Source organism: Lonchura striata, chromosome 21, assembly GCF_046129695.1.
Source record: "Lonchura striata isolate bLonStr1 chromosome 21, bLonStr1.mat, whole genome shotgun sequence".
NCBI classification, from domain to species: Eukaryota; Metazoa; Chordata; class Aves; order Passeriformes; family Estrildidae; genus Lonchura; species Lonchura striata.
The window spans coordinates 10,375,938-10,399,229 of record NC_134623.1 but is presented as its reverse complement, the minus strand read 5'-3'; the positions used below and the strand labels follow the sequence as shown (position 1 = coordinate 10,399,229).

The 23,292-nt window shown below is 50.9% G+C and overlaps 1 protein-coding gene across 1 annotated transcript; it reads left to right on the top strand.

The window, feature by feature from the left end:
- The first annotated feature begins 21,632 nt into the window (after nucleotides 1–21,632).
- On the top strand, nucleotides 21,633–22,565 carry LOC144247301 (olfactory receptor 14J1-like). Its single transcript, XM_077787784.1, has one exon. The coding sequence runs from the start codon at nucleotides 21,633–21,635 to the stop codon at nucleotides 22,563–22,565; it is 933 nt and encodes a 310-aa protein (XP_077643910.1).
- Nucleotides 22,566–23,292: the final 727 nt, after the last annotated feature.

The window sequence follows — 23,292 nt, the reverse complement described above, 5'->3', positions numbered from 1 at the left end:
ACTCCACTGCTGAGCGCTGCTGTGCTGGACATGCTGGAACTCCAGCACAAGTTGGAGTGCAAGGCAGCAAAGTGGTGCGCCACTGCTGACATTGCTAACGTGTTTTTCTCCATTCCTCTGGCAGCAGAATGCAGGCCTCAGTTTGCTTTCACCTGGATGGGCGTGCAGTACTCCTGGAACTGACTGCCCCAGGGGTGGAAGCACAGCCCCACCATCTGCCATGGGCTGATCCAGGCTGCACTGGAAAAGGGAGAAACTCCAGAACACCTGCAATACATCAGTGGCATCATTGTGTGGGGGAACACGGCAATGGAAGTGTTTGAGAAAGAAGAGAGGATCGTCCAAATTCTGCTGGAATCTTCGCCATCAAGAAGAGCAAAGTCAAGGAACCTGCCTGAGAGATCCAGTTCCTTGGGTAAAGTGGCAAGATGGACAGAGTCAGATTCCAACTGAGGTCATCAATAAGATCACCGTGATGTCTCTTCCCAGCACCAAGAAGGAAACACAAGCTTTCCTAGGTGCCATAGATTTTCGGAGAATGCACATTCTCGAGTATCGCCAGATTTTGGGCCCTCTCTACCTGGTCGCCCGCAAAAAAAAACAATTTCCACTGGGGCCCTGACCAGCAGCAAGCTTTCACCCAGATCAAGCAGGAGATGGCTCATGCTGTAGCCCTTGGCCCAGTCAGGACAGGACCAGATTTCAGAAGTGTCTTCAAAGTGGATAGACTATATTGAAAACAATGCAGAGAGAATTGTTTTGTCCTTTTAACTTTTCCTACTTATATTTTGATATCAGCAATATCCAATTAATATTGACCCCCAGCACCTTGTTATGCAATCTGAATACATATGAAAATCATGATCCTTCATGGCTGACAATCAATAACACTTTGTCCCTACCCAACCCCCACCATTTCCCTCATCCAACCCCTGGCACTCCTATGGATCAGGAATGTTGTGGCCAGAAGGACCAGGGCAGTGATCCTTCACCTGCGAGACAGAGTGAAAATTTAAAAGGGTAGAAATCCATTTGGATTTAGGTGAAATGTGCTCCTTTGAGCTTGCTAACATGAGTGAAATATTCTGTTTAGTCTGGTAACTGCAGCACTAGCAAAGTTGCCCTAGCTAAAGAGAAAGAATGCAAATTTCCACACTAAAAAGAGATAAGAAAGACTCCTTGGGCCTTTAAAGAGACCACGCAGAGTGACCCAGGAGCTCTTTCTGTACTTTCTGACAAAAACAAGTGTAACTAGCTGTAAGTGTAACATGAAATAATCAGAATGAATATGCATTAACCTATTGTGAAATTCTATGACTATGGAAATTAATTAAGGGTAATAAAAAAGTTTTGGGACTTCTTAGGGGTGTGCATGTCCATTGAAGGGCGATGAGTCCCTACATGTGTCCAGCACTGCAAATAAACATACCATTCCCTGCAAATCTTTATTGGAATTGTGGGGTTTTTATTTTTCATCCATGTTTCACCTGAGCTGGGCACTGGTTGGGCAGCACCTCGAGTGCTGGGTCCAGTTCTGGGGTCCCCAATTTAGGAAGTGTCGGAGTCCAGGACACTGCAGCACCAAGGAATTCAATGGGGCACTCTGAGGCTTCATGGAACCAAGAGGCCACTGTGACCCTGCAGGGCCTTGTGAAACCATGCAGAGCTTTGTGACAGAGCAGGACCTCGTGCCATTGTGAACCCAGGGAACCAAGGGGCCAGTGCTGCCCCTCAGGAACTCACGGAATGAAGGAAACATGTTTGACACTGTGGTGGCCCATGGGACCAAGAGGCCATTGTGACACTGTGGGACCAAGGAGAGCATTGCTGCCCTGCCAGACCTCATGGAACTAAGAATCCCCTGTGACACTGCAGGGCCTTGGGGACCACGGTGACATTGTGACACTGCAGGGCCCAAGGATCCAAGGAACTCTGTGACACCAAGGGGTCCCATGGAACCAAAGGGACATTGTGACACTGGGAGGCCTCATGGAATCATGGAGACCATTGGGACACTCTGAGGCCTCATGGAACCCGGTGACACGAGGTTGTCTGGGAGTGTTGATCTGCTGGAGGGTAGGAGGGCTCTGCACAGGGCCCTGCACAGGCTGGATCCAGGGCCCAAATCCAACAAGGTGAGGTTTAACAAGTCCAAATGCCAGGTCCTGCACTTTGGCCACAACGACCCCTGCAGCGCTACAGGCTGGGGACAGAGTGGCTGGACAACAGCCAGGCAGAAAGGGACCTGCAGGGACTGATGGACAGCAGGCTGGACATGAGCCAGCAGTGTGCCCAGGTGGCCAAGAAGGCCAATGGCTCCTGACCTGGATCAGGAATGGTGTGGCCAGCAGGAGCAGGGCAGTGATTCTTCCCCTGTGCTCAGCACTGGTTGGGCAGCACCTTGAGTGCTGTGTCCAGTTCTGGGTCCCCAATTAAGGAAGGACATGAAGGGGATGGAGCATGTCCAGAGAAGGGCAACAAGGCTGGTGAGGGGTCTGGAGCACAAGTCCTGTGAGGAGCGGCTGAGGGAGCTGGGATTGTTGATATTGGAGGAGGCTCAAGGAAGAAAAGGTGGTGTCAGGGCACAGGTTGGACTTGATGATCTCCAAGGCCTTTTCCAACCTTGCTGGTTCTGTGATTCTCTGAAACCACCCTTGGAGCAGTCGCAGGAGGAGCCCTGGGCCTCCTCTTCAGAAGCTCCAGCAGCCCAGGTCCCTCAGCTTCTCCTCACAGCCCCAAAGCCCATCCTGTCAGTCCTGCAGAGCCTCTGCAGCTCCTCCTCACTGCCCAGAACAGGGAGTCCCACAGCCAGACACAGCAGCCCAGATGTGTCCCCCTGGCCTGGGGTGCGTCTGGCAAGGGAGCAGCACCAGGCACTGCAGGAGCCTGCAGACAATTCCTGCAGCACTTGTGGGATGATCCTGCTCCCCAAGGGACGTTCCCATGGTGCCAAGTCAGGAACTGCAATGGGGAGTGGGGCCAGAGAGGAAAGGGCAAACAAGGATGGGCCATGTGCAGGGGAGGGAACAGGGGTGTGCAAGAGGAAGGAATCTGGACCAGGGAAGAGTAAAGAAAGCAAAGGTGAAGCCAAGGAAATGTTCAGGGCAGTTTGGGGATAGCTGCCAGACAGCCCTGGCTCTGAGCAACAGCGTCTGCAGTGGGACAGGAAACTCCCAGCTGATGGGAACAAACTTTCTGGCTGACTGCAGAGGCCAGGACAAAGCGGAGTGGTTTCCCTGGCATCCCCCAGCCCTTCCTGGCCCCAGGGGCTGATGGCATTTGTGCTGCCTCAGGTTCATGTCCCCACAGCACCAGCACGGGGGTGCTCCTGCCTGCTGTGTGCAATGCAAACAGGGGCTACTGAGCCAGTGCTGCCGTGTCTGTGCCTGCAAGGATGTGGCACCTCTGTGAGCTGGGGGAGAGGCCAGGGCTGCAGAGGGGGAATGTTGTTGGCAGCTCCATGAGGATGCTCTGGGACGCTGCCCTGGGCTGTGCAGCACAGTGGGGATGGATCAGCCCCTGTTCTGCTGCTCCTTCCCGTCTCCCCCAGGGCCCTTGCAGAGCACCAGCCGTGCTGTTTGCCGCCAGCCTGCCCACGGCCAGCCTGGGGCTGCTGACGGGGGTTTTCTGTGCTGAGCATTGGCCTGGCCGTGTTCTTGAGAGAGCCTGGGCAAGGAGCCTGGAGCCCCCAGGCCCTGACCTGAGGCGTCAGCGCTGCCCCAGCAGTGCCCATGGCCTGTCCCTGCTGCAGCCCCGGCACTGCCACCCCCAGGACTGTGCCCGGCCCCGAGAGCACTCAGGCCCTGCAGCAACACCAGGGCCACCAGGGCAGCGGGGCAGGGCCACGGGAGCAGCACTGGCAGCACCAAGTGCTGCTGCTGCTGGGCACAGCTGCTGTGCCAGCCCTGATCTGCCCCAGCTCTGCACACAGACATTGCTGCTGCAGCTCCAGAGAAGGCAACAAAAGGGCATCTTTGCAGAAAACTGTGCTGGGAGATCCTTTAGTTCCTTTAAAGGCACCAAGAGTTCAGCCCCTCATTGACACAGTCTGTGGCCACAGGGAAGGTGGAGAGAAACAAAATGAGAAATGGCACTAACAATTATATTTATGGAGAACAATATGAAAACAGTAAAAGAAAGAAAAAAACACTAAATGAAACCAACAAGGAGAAAAAAACCACTTTTGTTGCCAGTGGTTTGCAGAAATTGATCAGCAGTTTAGTGTTTCTGAAACCATCCTGTCGTCAGTTTCCACAGTGCAGCCTTGAGCTCCTGGTTCCTCAGGCTGTAGATGAGGGGGTTCAGGGCTGGAGGCACCACTGAGTACAGAACTGACAGGGCCAGATCCAGGGATGGGGAGGACATGGAGGGGGTTTTCTGGTAGGAACATGTGCCAGTGAGAGAGACCACGGCCAAGTGAGGGAGGCAGGTGGAAAAGGCTTTATGCTGTCCCTGCTCAGAGGGGATCCTCAGCACAGCCCTGAAGATCTGCACATAGGAGAAAACAATGAACACAAAACAGCCAAGTCCTAAACAGGCATCAACAGAAATGAGCCAAAGTTCTCTGAGGTAGGATTTGGAGCAAAAGAGCTTGAGGATCTCTGGGATTTCACAGAAGAACTGGCCCAGGGCATTGCCATGGCACAGGGGCAGGGAAAATGTATTAGCTGTGTGCACCAGTGAATAAAGAAAGGCACTGGCCCAGGCAGCTGCTGCCATGTGGACACAAGCTCTGCTGCTCAGGAGGGTCCCGTAGTGCAGGGGTTTGCAGATGGACACGTAGCGGTCATAGCACATGATAACCAGCAGGAAATACTCTGCTGAGATAAAAAAAACAAAAAAAAAGATCTGAGCAGCACATCCTATGTAGGAGATGGTGGTAGTGTCCCAGAGGGAATTGTGCATGGCTTTGGGGACAGTGGTGCAGATGGAGCCCAGGTCGCTGAGGGCCAGGTTGAGCAGGAAGAAGAACATGGGCATGTGCAGGTGGTGGCCGCAGGCTACGGCGCTGATGATGAGGCCGTTGCCCAGGAGGGCAGCCAGGGAGATGCCCAGGAAGAGGCAGAAGTGCAGGAGCTGCAGCTGCCGGGTGTCTGCCAGTGCCAGCAGGAGGAAGTGGCTGATGGAGCTGCTGTTGGACATTTGCTGTGGCTGCACATGGGCACCTGTTCATGGAGAAAGGAGAGGGACAAGTCAGGAGAGGCTGCTTGGAGACAAACCTGGGCCATTCCCTGCAGCCTGTTCTGCTGGGACTCACCCACCCTTGTTCCTGCTCTGGGAAAACCTTCACCCAGGTCCCTGCCTGAGCTCCAGTTGTGCTGGCTGAGTGTGCCTGGAGCAGCCAGGGCAGTGCGTGGGGGCTCTTGAGGAGCCATCCCAGCCTTGCTGCCCTGGGTTTGTGGCCATGTAGCAAAGGGACAAGACTGGATATTCAGGATTTGTCAGGGGAATCACTCCTAATGCAGAAAGGCTTTGATACCATCTGCACTCACATTTCTAAAGGAAACAGATGGCAGGAGATGATTTTAGGAATATTTTTCCTACCCACACATCATTGCTCACTCTCTGAAGTCAGAAATCCCCAGCATTCCTGCTGCACTCAGAGTTTGCCACAGAGAGCTGTGAGAGGCAAAGGATTCCCTGTGGCTGAAGGAAGGTGAGGGGCTGGATGAGCTTGTTCCCCCCGCACTGCTCTGCTCAGCCCCCTCTGCTTCCCTGAGCATCTCCCTGGGCCTGGACATCCCCTCCTGAGAGGTGCCTTGTCCCTGCCAGCGCTCACAGAGCCCATCCCAGCCTGTGTGCCCTCGGCCCAGCCCTACAGAAACCTGCCTGTGTGCAGGGCCCTGGCTGGGGCAGGCTCTGTGTGCAGCTGGGCAAGGGCAGCTCAGGAGAGCCCTGCTGGGCCCTGCAGAGGTGATGCTGCTGCTGCCCAGGGCTGAGGAGTGGCTGAAGGCCCTTTGGGAGGCTCCCAGCAGAGACACTGACCACCCAAAGTCACAGTTCTGGAGTCTCTGGACATGTTCAAACATTCCTTTGATGATCCTGTGTGTCCCTTTCAACTCAGAATGTTCTGTGATTCTGGGACTACAATTCCTGTTCTGCTTCTCTCATCCCCCTGTTGTCTATAATAAAAGGAGAAAAAAGCCCTTGCAACAGTGTTAGAACAGTAAAGTAAAAACCAGACCTTTATTGGAAGCTTCCAGGTGTCCCAGTGGGGATGAGGCACACCCAGCCGCTGATTACAACAATTCATAAAGGTTGATTAATTAGGATATTTAACAAGGACATTCCAAAGAATATTCACTCGTCCCAGTTACACACCCCTGGCTCAACACATTGGAGGAAGTAGAAGGACTTTTTTCCCTCAGTTTTTGTTATCACTGCTGGCATACAAAAACCAAAATGTTCTTCTTGTAGGTGCTCATCCTGTTCAAAAGACTATATAATATTCAAAAATGTATTAATACAGTCAGGTAATTTTTCTAAATTCTAAGAGAAACCATCAGAAAATGTACTAGACTTAATTAAATATAATAGATATAGAGGTATATAATAACAGTTTAATACTGTTCAGTAAGAGTTTAAGAGAGTTAATCAAGACTTTAATAGCAATAATAAAGGATTATAGTTTTCTAAGTATATAAGTATAATCCTTGGCTTACCTTCTTTGGGAAGTGTCCTCCGGAGCTCTGCCCAGGCTGGTCTGGAGCTGGGAGCAGCCCTGCCCCAGCCAGCTCCTCTCAGCAGCAGCACCTGCCCTGCTCAGGGTGGCTCCTTCCCCCCACAGCTCCTGGCCAGCGCTGGGAGCAGCTCCAGGGCCAGCTGAGAGCTGTCCCTGGCAGGCAGCAGAGTCCCTGGCCCAGCACAGCGCCCTGGGCTGCAGGACCCTGCTCTGCAGGACAGCCCTGGGCACCCCTGGCTGCTCTGCACAGGAGATGAGCAGAGAATGCACTCACAGGCTCTGTGGGCATTGGCATGTTCCAGCTTTAGGAGATCACTGCAGGAGCTGCAGCTGCATTGTCCTGCAGCCAGAGGTTCCTGTGCCAAGGGCTGGCAGTGATTCTGCCCCAGGCACTTCTCAGCCCCTTCCCAGCCCTGACTGATTGAAGCTCTCTGTGCCTCTGTGCTGTGCCTGGGCTGGCTGCAGGCAGTGCCCCAGCCCTGCTGGGCTGGGAGAAGAGCTGCTCAGCAAGAGAAATATGCTTTTGAAGCTCTGCTTGGTTACCAGCATCACCCTCTGTGCCAGGAGCCCAGCCCTGCTCAGCAGCACAGACACAGCACAAGGACTTTAATGACCCTCTGGGGCTTTGTGCTCAGGCCCTGAACATCAGGCCCTGAGAGGGAGCTGCAGAAACTTCTCCAGAACTCCAAGTCACAATCCAACTCCAAAGTTTCTTGGACTTTTAATGGGTCCCACTGAGGGACACAACTGAGAAAGTGTCCCCAGGCCCCAGGCAGAGCAGAGAACTGGAGGCACTGATGCCAGGTGGGGACAAAGAGAAGCCAAGTCTTGGTACCCTGGGGCACAGCAGGGTCTGTGCCACCAAGGGCTGTGAGGAGACACCTTGTCCTGAGGCCCTGGGGCCTCCTGGCACAGCCCCAGCCAGGCTGGGCACTGTCAGCCCCTGCTCCTGCCCTCAGCATCCCCCCCTATCCCACATCCCAGTGGCCTCAAGGATCTGCTGGAAGGAGTCCCTGGGGAGCCTTGGTCAGGAATGGCCCTGGGGGCTCCTTCATGCTCCCAGGGACTGCAGGTTTTTCAAAGGACTTTGGGTTTGGCTTTGGCCTTGGAGTCTCTGAGAGGTTTCTGCAATCCTGGCCTCCAATTATCTGCTTTAATTATTCCCTGGAGAGGCTTTGTCAGGAACAACACTCAATGGGACTCATTAATAATTCAAGGTACTTCAGTTCTTTTAAGGTACTTGGTGTTTCCCTTTTGATACAGACTCTATGCGAAAGATAGTACAGTCACAGCCCCCAGTTATCTGTTTTAAGGAGTCCCTTGAGAGCTTTGCACTCACACTCAGTGGGGCTCATTAATACTTTGAGATACTCAAGAAATTTAAAGTACTTTGGATTTTCCTTTCCACACTGAGAGATTTTTGTGCCATTTTGAGTCTCTGAGAAGATGTGCAATCCTGGCCTCCAGTTCTCTCCTCCAAGTAGTCCATGAGGAGCCTGTGTTGGGGATGGACCTCAGTGGCACCCATTAATGCCTCGAGAAACTTTGGTTTTTCTTCTGAGTTTGACTCCTGGAAAGGTTTGTGCAATCTCCCCTCAAGCCCTGAGGTTCCAAGGCTCAGCTCCAAATGCACCACGGAGCTCATTAAGATCAAGCAAGTCCTGACAAACCATGGCTGTGCCTCCATTTCCCTCTTGTCTGGAGCAGTTCAACAGGAAGATGTTTATGGTGGTTTTTGTTCACCTATTTGAGATTTCTCGGCCAATGCATCAATTAGTGTGGTGGGTTCAGTGCTGACTAATTACCAGTGCACACACTAGAATATACTTACTCATTTCCTGCTGAGAGATAGGATTAGGAGAAAGGCATATTAGGCTCAAACTTAAGGAATGTAAAGAAAAGTTTGTTGAAAGTAACTAAAAGAAGGAATAATAAGGATCAGAACAAAATTTCAGAATACTTCCCCTCTCCATTCAACCTTTTCTTACTTACTGATTATGTAAAGGCACAAAGCAAAAAAATTTCAGTCACTTTACCACCTCTTGAATAGTCTTTCTTTAGTTCACTTAGAGAGAGGAGTCTCTCTTTCTTGCTATGGAGACTTCTCCACAAGAAAACAGGTCTCTTGTGGCTCTCAATTTGCATGAATAGCAGCCACTCGGAAAAAGTGAAATCATGACACCCCTCCCATTTATTCACAGCCATTCATACAGCTGTGTTTATGGGCTATCCAACTTATGGGATATTAGTTTCAAGATGAGCTGTTTAAGAGCAGAGACTGTCTTAATCTCTTTCTGAAATCATCTTCATCTCTGCAGAGATCTTCTTCTCTCCCTGAGGGCACAGGGTCTCATCACTCTTCTCTCCTTCTCTGTTCAAACTTCTCATGGGATCACAGCTACTGCAACATTTGCTCACTTTAGAATGGAGGCCTTTGCTGAATAAAACATCTCCCCATACTTTTCAATGCCTTATAGGGAAAAAGAGAGTCTGATATATATCAATGACATCCTTCTCCATAGTTTTAACAGAGGATTCCAGCCCCAAGATCAAGGCATCTCCTCATCCCTCCCATCTGGGACTCACCTTCCTCTTCCCTGATCTCGGTGTGTTCATGCTGCTCCTCTGTGTGCCTGCCCTGTGTCCTTTTCTCTCACTGGAGGGAGGATGGCAGCACTGGCAGAGTCAATATCTGCCCGGGGCTGCAGATGGTTACATGACCCAGGCCAGGCTCGGTGGCCAATTCTAATTTTGGCCATGGTCCCTGGACATGAAGACCATTTCTTTTCCATAGGAATGAAGGAACAGAGCGACATTGTTTTAGGGGCAGATGAGAGGTGACCACAATAGGACAAGGCCAGCCAGAGCCACCAGATTGTGTTCTGAGAGATACCCTTGAATACAGGAAATTTTTTAGGCAAAATTTAAGTTTTGGCAATGGGCATCTGAAAAGATGGACAGTTCTTTTCCATAAAGAGGAGAGCATGGAGCCCCAGTGCTCCAGGAGTTGGTGAGAGGTAGCCCTTGACATCCCAAGATCAGCCAGACCTGTCAGGTGGCCCCTGGCAGGCCAAGCCAGCCAGACCTGTTCCATGTTCCCTCGCTTCCATGGGGTCCCTTGCTTCCAGGAGGCCCTGAGGTGTCACAATGCCCCCTTGGTGACACAAGGCCCTGAAGGGTCGGAATGTTCTCCATGGTTCCATCAGGCCCCACAGAGTCACAATGGTCTCTGGGTCCATGAAGCCCCGCGGTGTCACCATGGCCCCTTGGTTCCATGGGCTCCAGTGGTGCCACAATGATCCCCTTGGTTCCATGAGGTGCCCACAGTGTCACAGTGATCTCCATGGGAAGGAAAGAACCGAGCCCCAGTGTGGCAGGGGCAGCCACCAGAGGCCAAGGCCAGCCAGACTTGACAGTACTGGCAGATTTTGCCTGGGAGCAACCCTTTGGATATAGGTAATTTCAGCCGTGGAATCCCAATTTCATGCATGGACACCCAAAGTAGAAGGACATTTCTTTCCAAAGGATTGAATGGACGGAACACCAGTGTTTGGGAGCCAGATGAAAGGTGGCCACCAGAGGCCTAGACCAGCCATACCTCTCTGTCCTGGTAGCTTTTGTCTAAAAGCAACCCTTGGATATAGGGAATTTGGGATGTGGAATCCCATTTTTGGTCATTACTGTATAAAAAAGAAGAACAGTTCTTTTCCATAGGAAGGAAAGCACAGAGCTCCAGTGTTTCAAAAGCAGGTGAGAAGCAGCCCCCAAGTGTCCAAGGGCAGCCAGACCTGTCTCTCCTGTCTGATTTCACTTGTCAGCAATCCTTGGATGTACGGAGTTTTGGAAGTGGAAGGTCAGTTTTGGCCATGGGTGCCTGGACAGGATGGATGATTTTTTCCTATAGGAAAGAAAAACTTGAAGTCCAAGTGTTCTGGAAGAAGATGAGAGGTGGCCACGGCCAAACCAGCCAGACCTGTCTCTCCTGACACCTTTCATCTAGGGGCTATCCTTGGACATAGGGCATTTTGGAGGTGGAATCTCAGTTTTGCCTGTGGGTGCCTGGACAGGGAGAAGAGTTCTTTTCATTAGGAAGGAAAGCACAGAGTCACAGTGTTTCAGAGGCAGATGAGTGCCAGCCCTCAGGAAGCCAAGGTCAGCCAGATTTGTGATTCTTGGCATCATTTTTCTGGGAGCTATCATTGGATATAGGCAATTTTGGAGGCAGATACCAAATTTTGGCCATGGGTGCCTAGTTGAGATGGATGGCTTTTCCCATAAGAAAGAAAAGCACATGGTCCCAGTGTCTGAAAGGCAAATGAGAGGTGGCCCTTGGGTGGTCAAGGCAGCCAGACTTGTTTCTCCTGGCAGATTTCATCTGGGAACAATCTTTGCAATATAAGGAAATTTGCAGAAGGAATCCCAATTTTGGCCCTGGGTCCCTGAAGGAGAAGGAGAAGGACAGTTATCTCTCATAGGAAGGAAAGCCCAGAGCCACAGTGCTTCAGGGAAGACGAGAAGCAGCCCTAATCATGCCAAGGTGGTCAGGTGGTCCCCAGGAGGCCCAGCCAGCCAGACCTGTTCCATGTTCCCTTCGTTTTGTGGGACCCCACAGTGTCACAATGGTGTCCTTGGCTCCATGAGGCCCTGGAGTGTCACAATGTTCCCCTTGCTTCTGCAGTGTCACAATGGCCCCGTGCTTCCATGAGACCTTGCAATGTCACAATGGCTTCATGGTTCCACAAAGCCCTGATGTGTCACAATGGCCCCTCAGCTCTGTGTGCCCTCGCTGTGTCACAACAGCTCCTCTGTGACACTGCGGCTGCACAAGGTCACCATGGACCCTTGGTTCCTTGGGGTCACCAAATTCCACGGTGGTTTCCATGATTCCATGAGGCCCCACAGTGTCACAATGGCCCCTTGGTTCCATGGGCCCAACAGTGCCAAAATGATCCCCTTGGTTCCTTAACTTCCCACAGTGTCACAGTGGCCCCTTGGTTCCATGAGGATCTGCAGGGTCACACAGGTTTATGACATTTGTCCTTGCTGCCCCTCACATCCCCTGCCCCACAAACATCCCCGAGCCCCCCATAAGGGACAGGCCCTGCTGTGCCAGGCTGGGCTCAGGGCTTGGCCTTTCTGCTTCCCCCAGCCAGCCCAGGCCTTGCTCAGCATTGCAGTTCCCTGCTCTGAGCCTTGGGCTCCCTGCAATCCTGGCCTCAAGGATCTGCTCTCACCAGTCCCTGAGAGCCTTTGGCAGTCCCTGCCCTCAGTAGGGCCCAGTGATGCTCCAAGGGACTTGGAATTTTGTTCCAGACTCCTTTAGCAGCTTCTTCAGCCTTCTCTCAGTGTCTCAGGGTCCTGGACTCAGTCCCAAAACCACGGTGGGATCATCAAAATACAGAAAGCCCTCAGGGGAGGTTTGTCTTCATTCAATTGTCTGCAAGTCTCCAGGGCTTGTGCAGCTGATTGGAGGAAGTTTGGAGTTCTTGTAGGGAGAAAGATTTCCAAGTGGACATCATGACCTTTTATTCTTCAATTAAATTAGTGGTTTTTTTATTTCCCAGTTTGGAGAAGAGCGGATAGAAGCATTCCCCAGATGATCCTGACACTGAAATTCTCCTTAGGAGGTCTAGACATGTAGAAGAATGAGCCCCCTGAGGGCTGACCCTGTTTGGACAAGCTGCTCCTCACCCCCAGCCTCACCATGTCTGACATCGCCCACCTGGCACTGACATCCCTGTGCCCTGCAGCAGAACCTTGTCCCTGAGCTCTGCAGCTCCATGTCCCAGCCCATTGCACTGTGTCCCACCTGCTCTCCTCAGGGCTCTGCCTGCACACGGGCCCAGGAGAAGTTTTCCTGTTGGGAAAGAAAGAATGGAAATCCTAAGCAGGTTTCCTAAACAACAAACCCCACTCAGGAGCCACCTGCTCAGTACAGGCTGCCTGGAGTGGTGTCACCTTTCTACAAGGGACAGTGTGACCAGAAATGATCTCTGGAAGCAGAATTCTCTGAGTCTCCCAGCTGTATTCTCTGTCCCTGTCCTTTCTCTGGATCCATGCTGCAGGTGGAAGCTGCTGGTGCCAGCCTCACCTTTAACTGCCCTCTGGAATGCAAACAGATGTTCCCAGCTGTGTTAAGCAGGATTTTCTCAATGTTTCTATAAATCTTTTGTGTCCCCCATGGAACGAAGGGGCCATTTTGGAACTGAGGGAGTCACCTGGAAGCAAAGAGTGAATGGTGACCCTGGGGTCCCATGGAACCAAGGGGCCATGGTGACACAGCAGGGCCACGTAGATCCAGTGGTCCATTGTGACACTGTGGATCCAAGGAGACCATGGAGACACCGCCAGAACCTCATGGAACCAAGGAGTCCATGGTGACCCAGCGGGTCTGCATGGAGCCAATGGTCCATGGTGACACTGCCCATCCAAGGAGGCCATTTGGACACTGTGGAAGCTCATGGGGCGAGGTGGCCATTGTGACACTGAAGAATTTCATGACACCAAATATCCATGGGGACACAGCAGGACATCATGGAACCCAGAAACCACTGTTGGCAGTTTGGAAACTCTTGGAACCAGGGGCTGTTGTGGCACTGCAGCACCAACACAGCTGCTGCACCTTGTCCCCTGCCCTGCACAGCTCCTTGGGAGGCACGGCAGGAGCAGCACCCTCGGAGCCTCGGGAATGCCTCTCTGGGATCCATGGCACACACTCCCAGGGGCTGGAATTCCAGTTCCTAGCCAGGAAAAGATGTTCCTGCCCTTGAAGGCAAAGCTCTTAAGGAAGAGTCAAAAGCCAAGTGGAGCAAGATCTTAGAGTGCCATTTTACTGCCAGCCTTCATAATTTCACCTCTGGTTGTAGTACTCCATGGATTGGGACTTAAATCAGGGCAGGGTCTTTGGTAGGAGCTGCCCTGGGTCAAAGGGGACACTGAGAGAGTAACAGGGCAGGCAAAGGAAGGCAGGAGAGAAAGGAGGTGTTTTGGTTTGGAATGACAGGTGTCTGCTAAGGAAGGCAGGAGCCTCCCCTGAAATGAAATAATGTAGACTTTTTCAGAATTGTCATAAATTTGAAATTAAAGGGGGCTCACAGATAAAAATATGGGAGCAGGAATAACTGTTTTTTATTAGGGAATAAAATAGAACTATAAAATTAACAATGCAGTAAACTGAAATAACACTGACAGTGACAAAATATAACCTTTTTGGAAAGGGTATTGGCCACAATCCAATTGGAATTCTGGCTGCAGTCCTTCAGGAGTGTCAGCTGTGATTCTGTTGGAGAAGTGATCCTATAGGAAAGGGTGTCTTCCTCTGAAGAGGAAGAGGCAGCTGTTCCTCTGGGAAAATCCAGCCCAGAAAAAGCTGTGTTGGTGGGCTAGAATCTCAAGACTAGCTGCAGGTAGGAATGCTTGGCTCCTCCCTCTGGGCAGAACATCTCACAATGGGATGTTACAGTTCTTATCAGTCATGCAGTGACATTCAATAGCCCGTTATCAGCAGATGTCTCCCCTGAGGGAGGATTGATTGTGGAAGAGATAAAGAAAAACTGCCCACTTAACACAGGACAACTGCCATACAGATGGCAAATAGAACACATCTTGTTTTTCAGTCTGGGACAGGAGGACACAAACAAAATCAGCTGAGAAGGCAGCACTCTGAAAAGCAAACCAGAACTGACAGAAAATGAATGGGACAGAAATCAGTAATTCTGAAAGTTTTATTTATTATAAAAATAAATCACACCCACCCAGCCCCACACAATCCTGACACCACAACCTCAAATTTGGATCTCACTTCTCCTGATCACCTTCCAACCCCATCTCATCCTGGAGGCTGAGGAATTGAGCAGTTTTGGCATGGGACTGAGGTGGGAACCAGCTGTTTTGAGGTGTGATTGAGTCACTTTGAGGTGACAGACCAATCCACCTTGGGTTTTGGAGTGCAAAGATATGGAGAATACTACCAGATATCCCCCAAGAAGCCACAAATCCTCCAGAATATGTTCCCAAACAGTAAATTCCACCTCAAATACCTCTTAAATGGTGGAACTTCTGACATCTCTGGTCCATACTCTTTTTAGTCATTTTTCAGGTGTTTTTAAGTGATAAAGACAAATCAGAAGTAAATTAGGGCCAAACCAAAACCAGAGACCCCTTGAGCATCCCCTGGACACTGGACAAAACAAACTCAGCAGAAATCAAATTTAACCCTCCATAAAATGCCTTGAGGAAGATTTGCTCTTCCCACAAGTCATTTCTGATGGAAACACAAATAAATCCATAACATTAATCGACCAACAACAGAAGAAATTCTCTGGCAATTCCAAATTTAATCAGTTCCAACACAGCTCCAACTCAGATGTTGGCAGGTTCCAAAAAAAAAACCAAACAAAAACCATGGAAATTTGGCCCAATACAGATTATTAAAAGGAAGGGAAAGGTCCGTGTAGCTGTCACAAAGGTGACAGGGACCAAGAAAATAATGCTTCTCTCCCCAAAGCCCGTGAATTCAGGAGTTATTTGGGAATTTAGCTACTTGAGCTCGGCTTCTTGTAGGATTTAAGTAGCCTTGTGTTCCTCACTTTGGGGTGAATGATCCTTGTCAATCTTGCTGGTATCATTTGGTCCCTTTCCTCCAGTGATTTTAACAGACTTTTCAAAGAAGGAAAATAAAATATTTTCTTTACACTGGCCACCCACAACAGCCATTTTCCTCATAAATTCTCCCAAAAGTCACTCAGAGGAAGCTGCATCCAAGTTTTCAAGTGTTCCTCCTGAAAGAGCCAGAAGGTCCTCAGAGGAGGGAACCATGCTGTTGTCAAAGGAACTCAGGGTCAGACAACAGAGCCCTGAACTCACTGTGCAAAATAATGTTGCAATTCTGGATAATAAAATTGTTAAGGAGATGCCTCTGCCCCAATTAAGGTGCTCAGGCGACCAAATCCAAAGTGGATTTTATTGAACAGTAAATGTGAGGTAGAGAGAGATGGAAAGAAAGAGACGAGAGAGCAAGGGAGTGACAGAGACAGAGATCTCCCCTGGGGCAGGGCAAGTGTGACATTGTCCCCTGTGTGCGTGGCTTTCCCAGGGTGGGGGTTTTGCACCTGAGCCAGTTTGGGTAAGGGGGGTGGTGTTCACCCCCCAACCCAAGCAGGGATTGCCTCACTGTTTCAGGTTACAGTGTCAGATGTTTTCAGTCACCATCTCCATAAACTGTTATAAACAGGTGGGGCAGTGTTCTTTATCTCTTCCATGGCTCAGCCCTGATAACGCCCTCCAGGGGCCATCTTCTGTTAATGGGCCATTGAATATCACTGCAGCACTGATAAAATTACATCATCCCATTGTGGGATGCTCCGCCCAGGGGGAGGAACCAAGCATTCCTACCTGGATATAATCTCACCCTTGCAACACCACAACCACCTTTCCTACTGCATTCCCAGAGGACAAGAGCTCCATAACCACCACTGGACCTTCAGAGGAAGACCAGACCTTTCTACAGGATCACCACTTATAAAATTCCCTATATCCAAGGGTTGCTCCCAGACAAAATCTGCCAGTACTGTCAAGTGTGGCTCCCCTTGGCCTCTGGTGGCTGCCCCTGCCACACTGGGGCTCGGTTCTTTCCTTCCCATGGAGATCACTGTGACACTGTGGGCACCTCATGGAACCAAGGGGATCATTGTGGCACCACTGGAGCCCATGGAACCAAGGGGCCATGGTGACACCGCAGGGCTTCATGGACCCAGAGACCATTATGACTCTGTGGGGCCTGATGGAACCATGGAGAACATTCTAATCCTTCAGGGCCTCGTGTCACCAAGGGGGCATTGTGACACCTCAGGGCCTCTGGAAGCAAGGGACCATTGGGACACTGTGGGGCCCCATGGAAGCGAGGGAACATGGAACAGGTCTGGCTGGCTTGGCATGCCAGGGGCCCCCTGACATGTCTGGCTGATCTTGGAATGCCAAGGGCAGCCTCTCATCAGCTCCTGGAGCACTGGTGCTCTGTGATTTCCTTGCTATGGAAAAAGCCGTCCCTCTTTTCAGATGCCCATTGTCAAAACTTGTATTCTCCCTAAAATATTTCCTATTTGTATGGGTATCTCTCAGAACAAAACCTGGCATCTATGGCTGGCCTTTGCCTCTGCTTGTCACCTCACATCTGCTCCTGAAACACTGAGGCTCTCTTCCTTCCTTTTGATGGACAAAAACCAACCATCTTGCCAAGAAACCATGGCCAAAATTAGAATTTGGCCTCCCAAATTCCATATATCCAAGGATTGCTCCCTGGCAAAAGTAGCCGGGACAGACAGGTCAGGCCGGCCCTGTCCTCTGATGATTTTCTTAGACTCTGAGCTGAATGTTTTCATTTGAAAACACCTTCGAGAGGGTCCAGAGATCTTCCAAGGACGGGTTCTGAGGCCTCGGGCACAGGACCACTACATATGGACAAAGGAGCTCTGTGCTCTGTGCTGCTGTGGTGGTTTTGCATCACGAAAGTGATGTAATGAGAGAAGCTGCTAGCAGTTTCCTCTGTGTCTGACAAAAAACAATCAGTAATTAGCTTTGAGAATGGACAATCAGTTAAACTTAAGGAACTAAGGAATGCCTCTGTGCAGACACAAGTTAAAGGATGAGAAAGCCTGGCTGGGTCTCTTTCCCTTCTGGCCATAAAGAGGTGCCAAGGCCGGCCCAGCTCCATCTCAGCCTTCTGGCCTGGCTGCTGAGATCCTGGCCCTGCCCCAGCGCGGCCCAGCCTGACACAGCCCCAGCGCAGCCGCTGCAGAAACCTCCATGGGAAAACAGCTCCGGCCGCAAGCACCGAGCCCGGCCGGGCTCATGGAACCATCTGCAGCCCCGGGAGATATTGACTCTGCCAGTGCTGCCATCCTCCCTGCAGTGAGAGAAAAGGACACAGGGCAGGCACACAGAGGAGCAGCATGGACACACCGAGGGCAGGGAAGGGGAAGTTGAGTCCCAGATGGGAGGGATGAGGAGATGCCTTGATCTTGGGGCTGGAATCCTCTGGTAAAGCTCTGGAGAAGGATGTCATTGATACATCAGACTCTCTTTTTCCCTGTAAGGCATTGAAAAGCATGGGGCGATGACTTGTTTCAGCAAAGGCCTCCATGCTCAAGTGAGCAAAAGTTGCAGTAGCTGTGATCTCCTGTGAGAGGTTTGAACAGAGAAAGGGAGAACAGTGATGAGACCCTGTGCCCTCAGGGAGAGAAGAAGACCTCGGTTCCCAGAGATGAAGATGATTTCAGAAATAGATGAAGAGAACCTTTGCTCTTAAACAGCTCATCTTGAAACTAATATCCCATAACTTGGCATGGCCCATAAGTACAGCTCTGGGAAAAGGTGGGAAAAGCTGGGAGGGAGTTCACAATTGCAGATTTCTCCAGGCAGCTGCTATTTGTGGAAATGAAAAACCATGAGATAACTGTTTTCTTGTGGAGAAGTCTCCATAACATTAACGAGAAGAACTTCTCTCCCTATGTGAAGTGAAGAAAGACTATTTTAGAGGTGGCAAACCAACTGAAAATTTTAGGTTTTTTCTCTTTACATTGTCAGGTTTTATGGAAAGAGGAAGTGTTCTGAAAGTTTTGTTCTAATTCTTATCACTCTTTCTTTAGTTATTGTTATTACAATTTTATTTATACCCTTTTAAAATTTTGTGACCACTTTGCCTTTCTCCTAATCCTATTTCACAGCAGGAATTGAGTAAGTATATTCTAGTGAGTGCACTGGTAATTAGCCAACACTGAACCCACCACACTCATTGAAGCATTGGCCGAGAAATCTCTAAATGGTGAACCAAAACCACTACAGAAACTTCCTGAAAAACTGCACGAGAGCAGAGAGAAATTGAGGCAGACCCGTGGTTTGTCAGGACTTGCTTGATCCTAATGAGCCCCGTGGTGCATTTGGAGCTGAGCCCTGGAACCTCAGGGCCTGAGAGGAGATTGCACAAACCTTTCCTGAAGTCAAAGTCAGAGGAAAACCCCAAGGTGGTTGGAGTCTAAAGCATTAATGAGACCCACAAAGGTCCATCTATACCACAGGCCCTTCATATAGATGGCCTTGGAGGAGAGAACTGGAGGCCAGAATGGCACAAAAGCCTCTCAGAGACTGCAAATAGCACAAAGAACTCTCAATGTGGAAAGGAAAATCCAAAGTTCCTTAAAAAAGTTAAGAATCTCAAAGTATTCATGAGCCCCACTGAGTGTCAGTACAAAGCTCTCAAGGGACACATTAAAGCAGATTATTGGGGCCATGATTACACAAACCTCCCACAGAGTCTGTATCAAAAGGGAAACACCAAGTACCTTAATAAAACTGAAGTACCTTGAAGCATTAATGGGCCCCACTGAGTGTTGTTCCTGACAAAGCCTCCCCAGGGAGTAATTAAAGCAGAATATTGGAAGCCATGATTGCAGAAAGCTCTCAGAGACTCCAAGGCAAAAGGAAAAGCCAAAGTCCTTTGAAAAACTTGCAGTCCCTGGGAGCATGAAGGAGCCCCCAGGGCCATTCCTGACCAAGACTCCCCAGGGACTCCTTCCAGCAGATCCTTGAGCCACTGGGATGTGGGCTAGGGGGGGATGCTGAGGGCAGGAGCAGGGGCTGACAGTGCCCAGCCTGGCTGGGGCTGTGCCAGGAGGCCCCAGGGCCTCAGGACAAGGTGTCTCCTCACAGCCCTTGGTGGCACAGACCCTGCTGTGCCCCAGGGCACCAAGACTTGGCTTCTCTTTGTCCCCACCTGGCATCAGTGCCTCCAGTTCTCTGCTCTGCCTGGGGCCTGGGGACACTTTCTCAGTCGTGTCCCTCAGTGGGACCCATTAAAAGTCCAAGAAACTTTGGAGTTGGATTGTGACTTGGAGTTCTGGAGAGGTTTCTGCAGCTGCCTCTGAGGGACTGATGTTCAGGGCCTGAGCACAAAGCCCCAGAGGGTCATTAAAGTCCTTGTGCTGTGTCTGTGCTGCTGAGCTGGGCTCCTGGCACAGAGGGTGATGCTGGTAACCAAGCAGAGCTTCAAAAGCACATTTCTCTTGCTGAGCAGCTCTTCTGCCAGCCCAGCAGGGCTGGGGCACTGCCTGCAGCCAGCCCAGGCACAGCACAGAGGCACAGAGAGCTTCAATCAGTCAGGGCTGGGAAGGGGCTGAGAAGTGCCTGGGGCAGAATCACTGCCAGCCCTTGGCACAGGAACCTCTGGCTGCAGGACAATGCAGCTGCAGCTCCTGGAGCGATCTCCTAAAGCTGGAACATGCCAATGCCCACAGAGCCTGTGAGTGCATTCTCTGCTCATCTCCTGTGCAGAGCAGCCAGGGGTGCCCAGGGCTGTCCTGCAGAGCAGGGTCCTGCAGCCCAGGGCGCTGTGCTGGGCCAGGGACTCTGCTGCTTGCCAGGGACAGCTCTCAGCCAGCCCTGGAGCTGCTCCCAGCGCTGGCCAGGAGCTGTGGGGGGAAGGAGCCACCCTGAGCAGGGCAGGTGCTGCTGCTGAGAGGGGCTGGCTGGGGCAGGGCTGCTCCCAGCTCCAGACCAGCCTGGGCACAGCTCCGGAGGACACTTCCCAAAGAAGGTAAGTTTGGGATTGCTGTAAAGATCAGGAGCTTTCCTGAGAGTGTTTTCAATTTCCTGCTTGGAGCAGGATGGGAAAGACAAGGCTGCTGACAAAGATTTTTGCTTTTTATACATTTTTCATATAGCCATAGCTCTGTAAAGAACTATTATATACTTATAAAATTATAATCTTTGCTTTACTCTAATAAACTCTTAATTAACTCTATTAAATCACTATTATATAGTTCTATCACTATAATCCTTAATTAACTCTACTACATTTCTTAAACTTTCTCTTAGATTTTATAACAATAAGTTGACTGTCTAAGTATATTCCTGAAATACTGTATAGTCTTATTATCAGGAAGCAGACCTGAAAGAAGAACATTTTGCGTTTTGACCGGAATGTGAGCAGTCATAACAAAAATTGGGGCAAAGAAGCCCTTGGATGTATACCACAATGGGTTGACCTATTGATGGGCTACTGGGGTAACAGAATCTTCTATTGGATGCCCCTCTTAAGTATCCTAATTAATTAACCTTAATAAATTGTTGAAATCAGGGGCTGGGTGTGCCCCACCCCCACTGGGAGACCTGGAAGCTTACAATAAATTTCTCGTTTTTACCTTACTGTTCTAACACTGTTGCAAAGAGGTTTTTTTTCTCTTTTGATTACAGACACAGGTGGATGAGAGAAGCAGAGCAAGAATTGTAATCCCAGGATGAAAGAATATTCTGAGTTTAAAGAGACACACAGGATCATCAAAGGAATGTTTGAACATTTACAGAGACTCCAGAACTGTGACTTTGGCTGGTCAGTCTCAAGGCACCTCTCAGGAGGGGATGTCCAGGCCCAGGGAGATGCTCAGGGAAGCATAGGGGGCTGAAGAGAGCAGTGCTGGGGGAACAAGCCCATCCAGCCCCTCAGCTTCCCTCAGCCACAGGGAATCCTTTGCCTCTCTCATCTCTCAGTGGCAAACACTGAGTGCAGCAGGAATGCTGGGGAGTTCTGAACTGAGAGAGCCAGCAATGATGTGGGGGTAGGAAAATAATTCCTAAAATCAGTTCCTGCCATCCTTTAGACCTGGAAGTGCAGATTGTACCAATCCTTTCTTCAGTAAGAGTGATTCCCCTGACAAATCCTGAATATCCAACCTTGTCCCTCTGCCACAGGGCCACAAACCCAGGGCAGCAGGGCAGGGATGGCTCCTTGAGATCCCCCACACATAGATGGGTGAAGGTTTTCCCAGAGCAGGAACCAGGGCCATTACCTGCAGCGGGACAGTCTGCAGGGAATGGCCCAGGTTTGGCTCCAAGCAGCCTCTCCTGACTTCTCCCTGTCCTTTCTCCTTGAACAGGTGTCCATGTGCAGCCACAGCAAATGTCCAACAGCAGCTCCATCAGCCACTTCCTCCTGCTGGCACTGGCAGACACCCGGCAGCTGCAGCTCCTGCACTTCTGCCTCTTCCTGGGCATCTCCCTGGCTGCCCTCCTGGGCAACGGCCTCATCATCAGCGCTGTAGCCTGCGGCCACCACCTGCACACGCCCATGTTCTTCTTCCTGCTCAACCTGGCCCTCAGCGACCTGGGCTCCATCTGCACCACTGTCCCCAAAGCCATGCACAATTCCCTCTGGGACACCAGGAACATCTCCTACTCAGGATGTTCTGCACAGCTCTTTTTCTTCATGTTCTTCATTTCAGCAGAGTATTTCCTCCTGACCATCATGTGCTATGACCGCTTTGTGTCCATCTGCAAACCCCTGCATTACGGGACCCTCCTGGGCAGCAGAGCTTGTGCCCACATGGCAGCAGCTGCCTGGGCCAGTGCCTTTCTCAATGCTCTCATGCACACAGCCAGTACATTTTCCCTGCCCCTGTGCCATGGCAATGCCCTGGGCCAGTTCTTCTGCGAAATCCCAGAGATCCTCAAGCTCTCCTGCTCCAAATCCTATATCAGGGAACTTGAGCTCATTGCAGTTAGTGCCTGTTTAGGATTCGGATGTTTTGTGTTTATTGTTTTCTCCTATGTGCAGATATTGAGGGCTGTGCTGAGGATCCCCTCTGAGCAGGGACAGCACAAAGCCTTTTCCACCTGCCTCCCTCACCTGGCCGTGGTCTCTCTGTTTCTCAGCACTCTAATATTTGCTCACCTGAAGCCCCCCTCCATCTCCTCCCCATCCCTGGATCTGGCCCTGTCAGTTCTGTACTCAGTGGTGCCTCCAGCCCTGAACCCCCTCATCTACAGTCTGAGGAACCACGAGCTCAAGGCTGCAGTGTGGAAACTGATGACTGGATGCTTTCAGGAACATTAAACTGCTGCCCAATTTCTACAAATCAATTATAATAAAAATAATCTGTGATACTTCCTGTTAGTTTGGTTCTGAATTGTTTTTTGTTTGTTTTGGTTTTTTCATATTTCCACAATAAATATCATTGTTTGTGCCATTTCTCATTTTTGGTGGTTCTAAATGTACTAAATGATGTCCTGGCAAATTTTTCTGCAGAGATGCCCTTTTGTTGCCTTCTCTGGAGCTGCAGCAGCAATGTCTGTGTGCAGAGCTGGGGCAGATCAGGGCTGGCACAGCAGCTGTGCCCAGCAGCAGCAGCACTTGGTGCTGCCAGTGCTGCTCCCGTGGCCCTGCCCCGCTGCCCTGGTGGCCCTGGTGTTGCTGCAGGGCCTGAGTGCTCTCGGGGCTGGGCACAGTCCTGGGGGTGGCAGTGCCGGGGCTGCAGCAGGGACAGCCCATGGGCACTGCTGGGGCAGCGCTGATGCCTCAGGCCAGGGCCTGGGGGCTCCAGGCTCCTTGCCCAGGCTCTCTCAAGAACATGGCCAGGCCAATGCTCAGCACAGAAAACCCCCGTGAGCAGCCCCAGGCTGCTGCTATGGGGACATGGACCTGAGGGAGAAAAAATGCCATCAGCCCCTGGGGCCAGGAAGGGCTGGGGGATGCCAGGGAAACCACTCAGCTTTGTCCTGGCCTCTGCAGTCAGCCAGAAAGTTTGTTCCCATCATCTGGGAGTTTCCTGTCCCACTGCAGA

Coding starts and splice junctions, on each gene's coding strand:
- LOC144247301 (XM_077787784.1), top strand. CDS start 21,633: ATGTCCAACAGCAGCTCCATCAGCCACTTCCTCCTGCTGGCACTGGCA.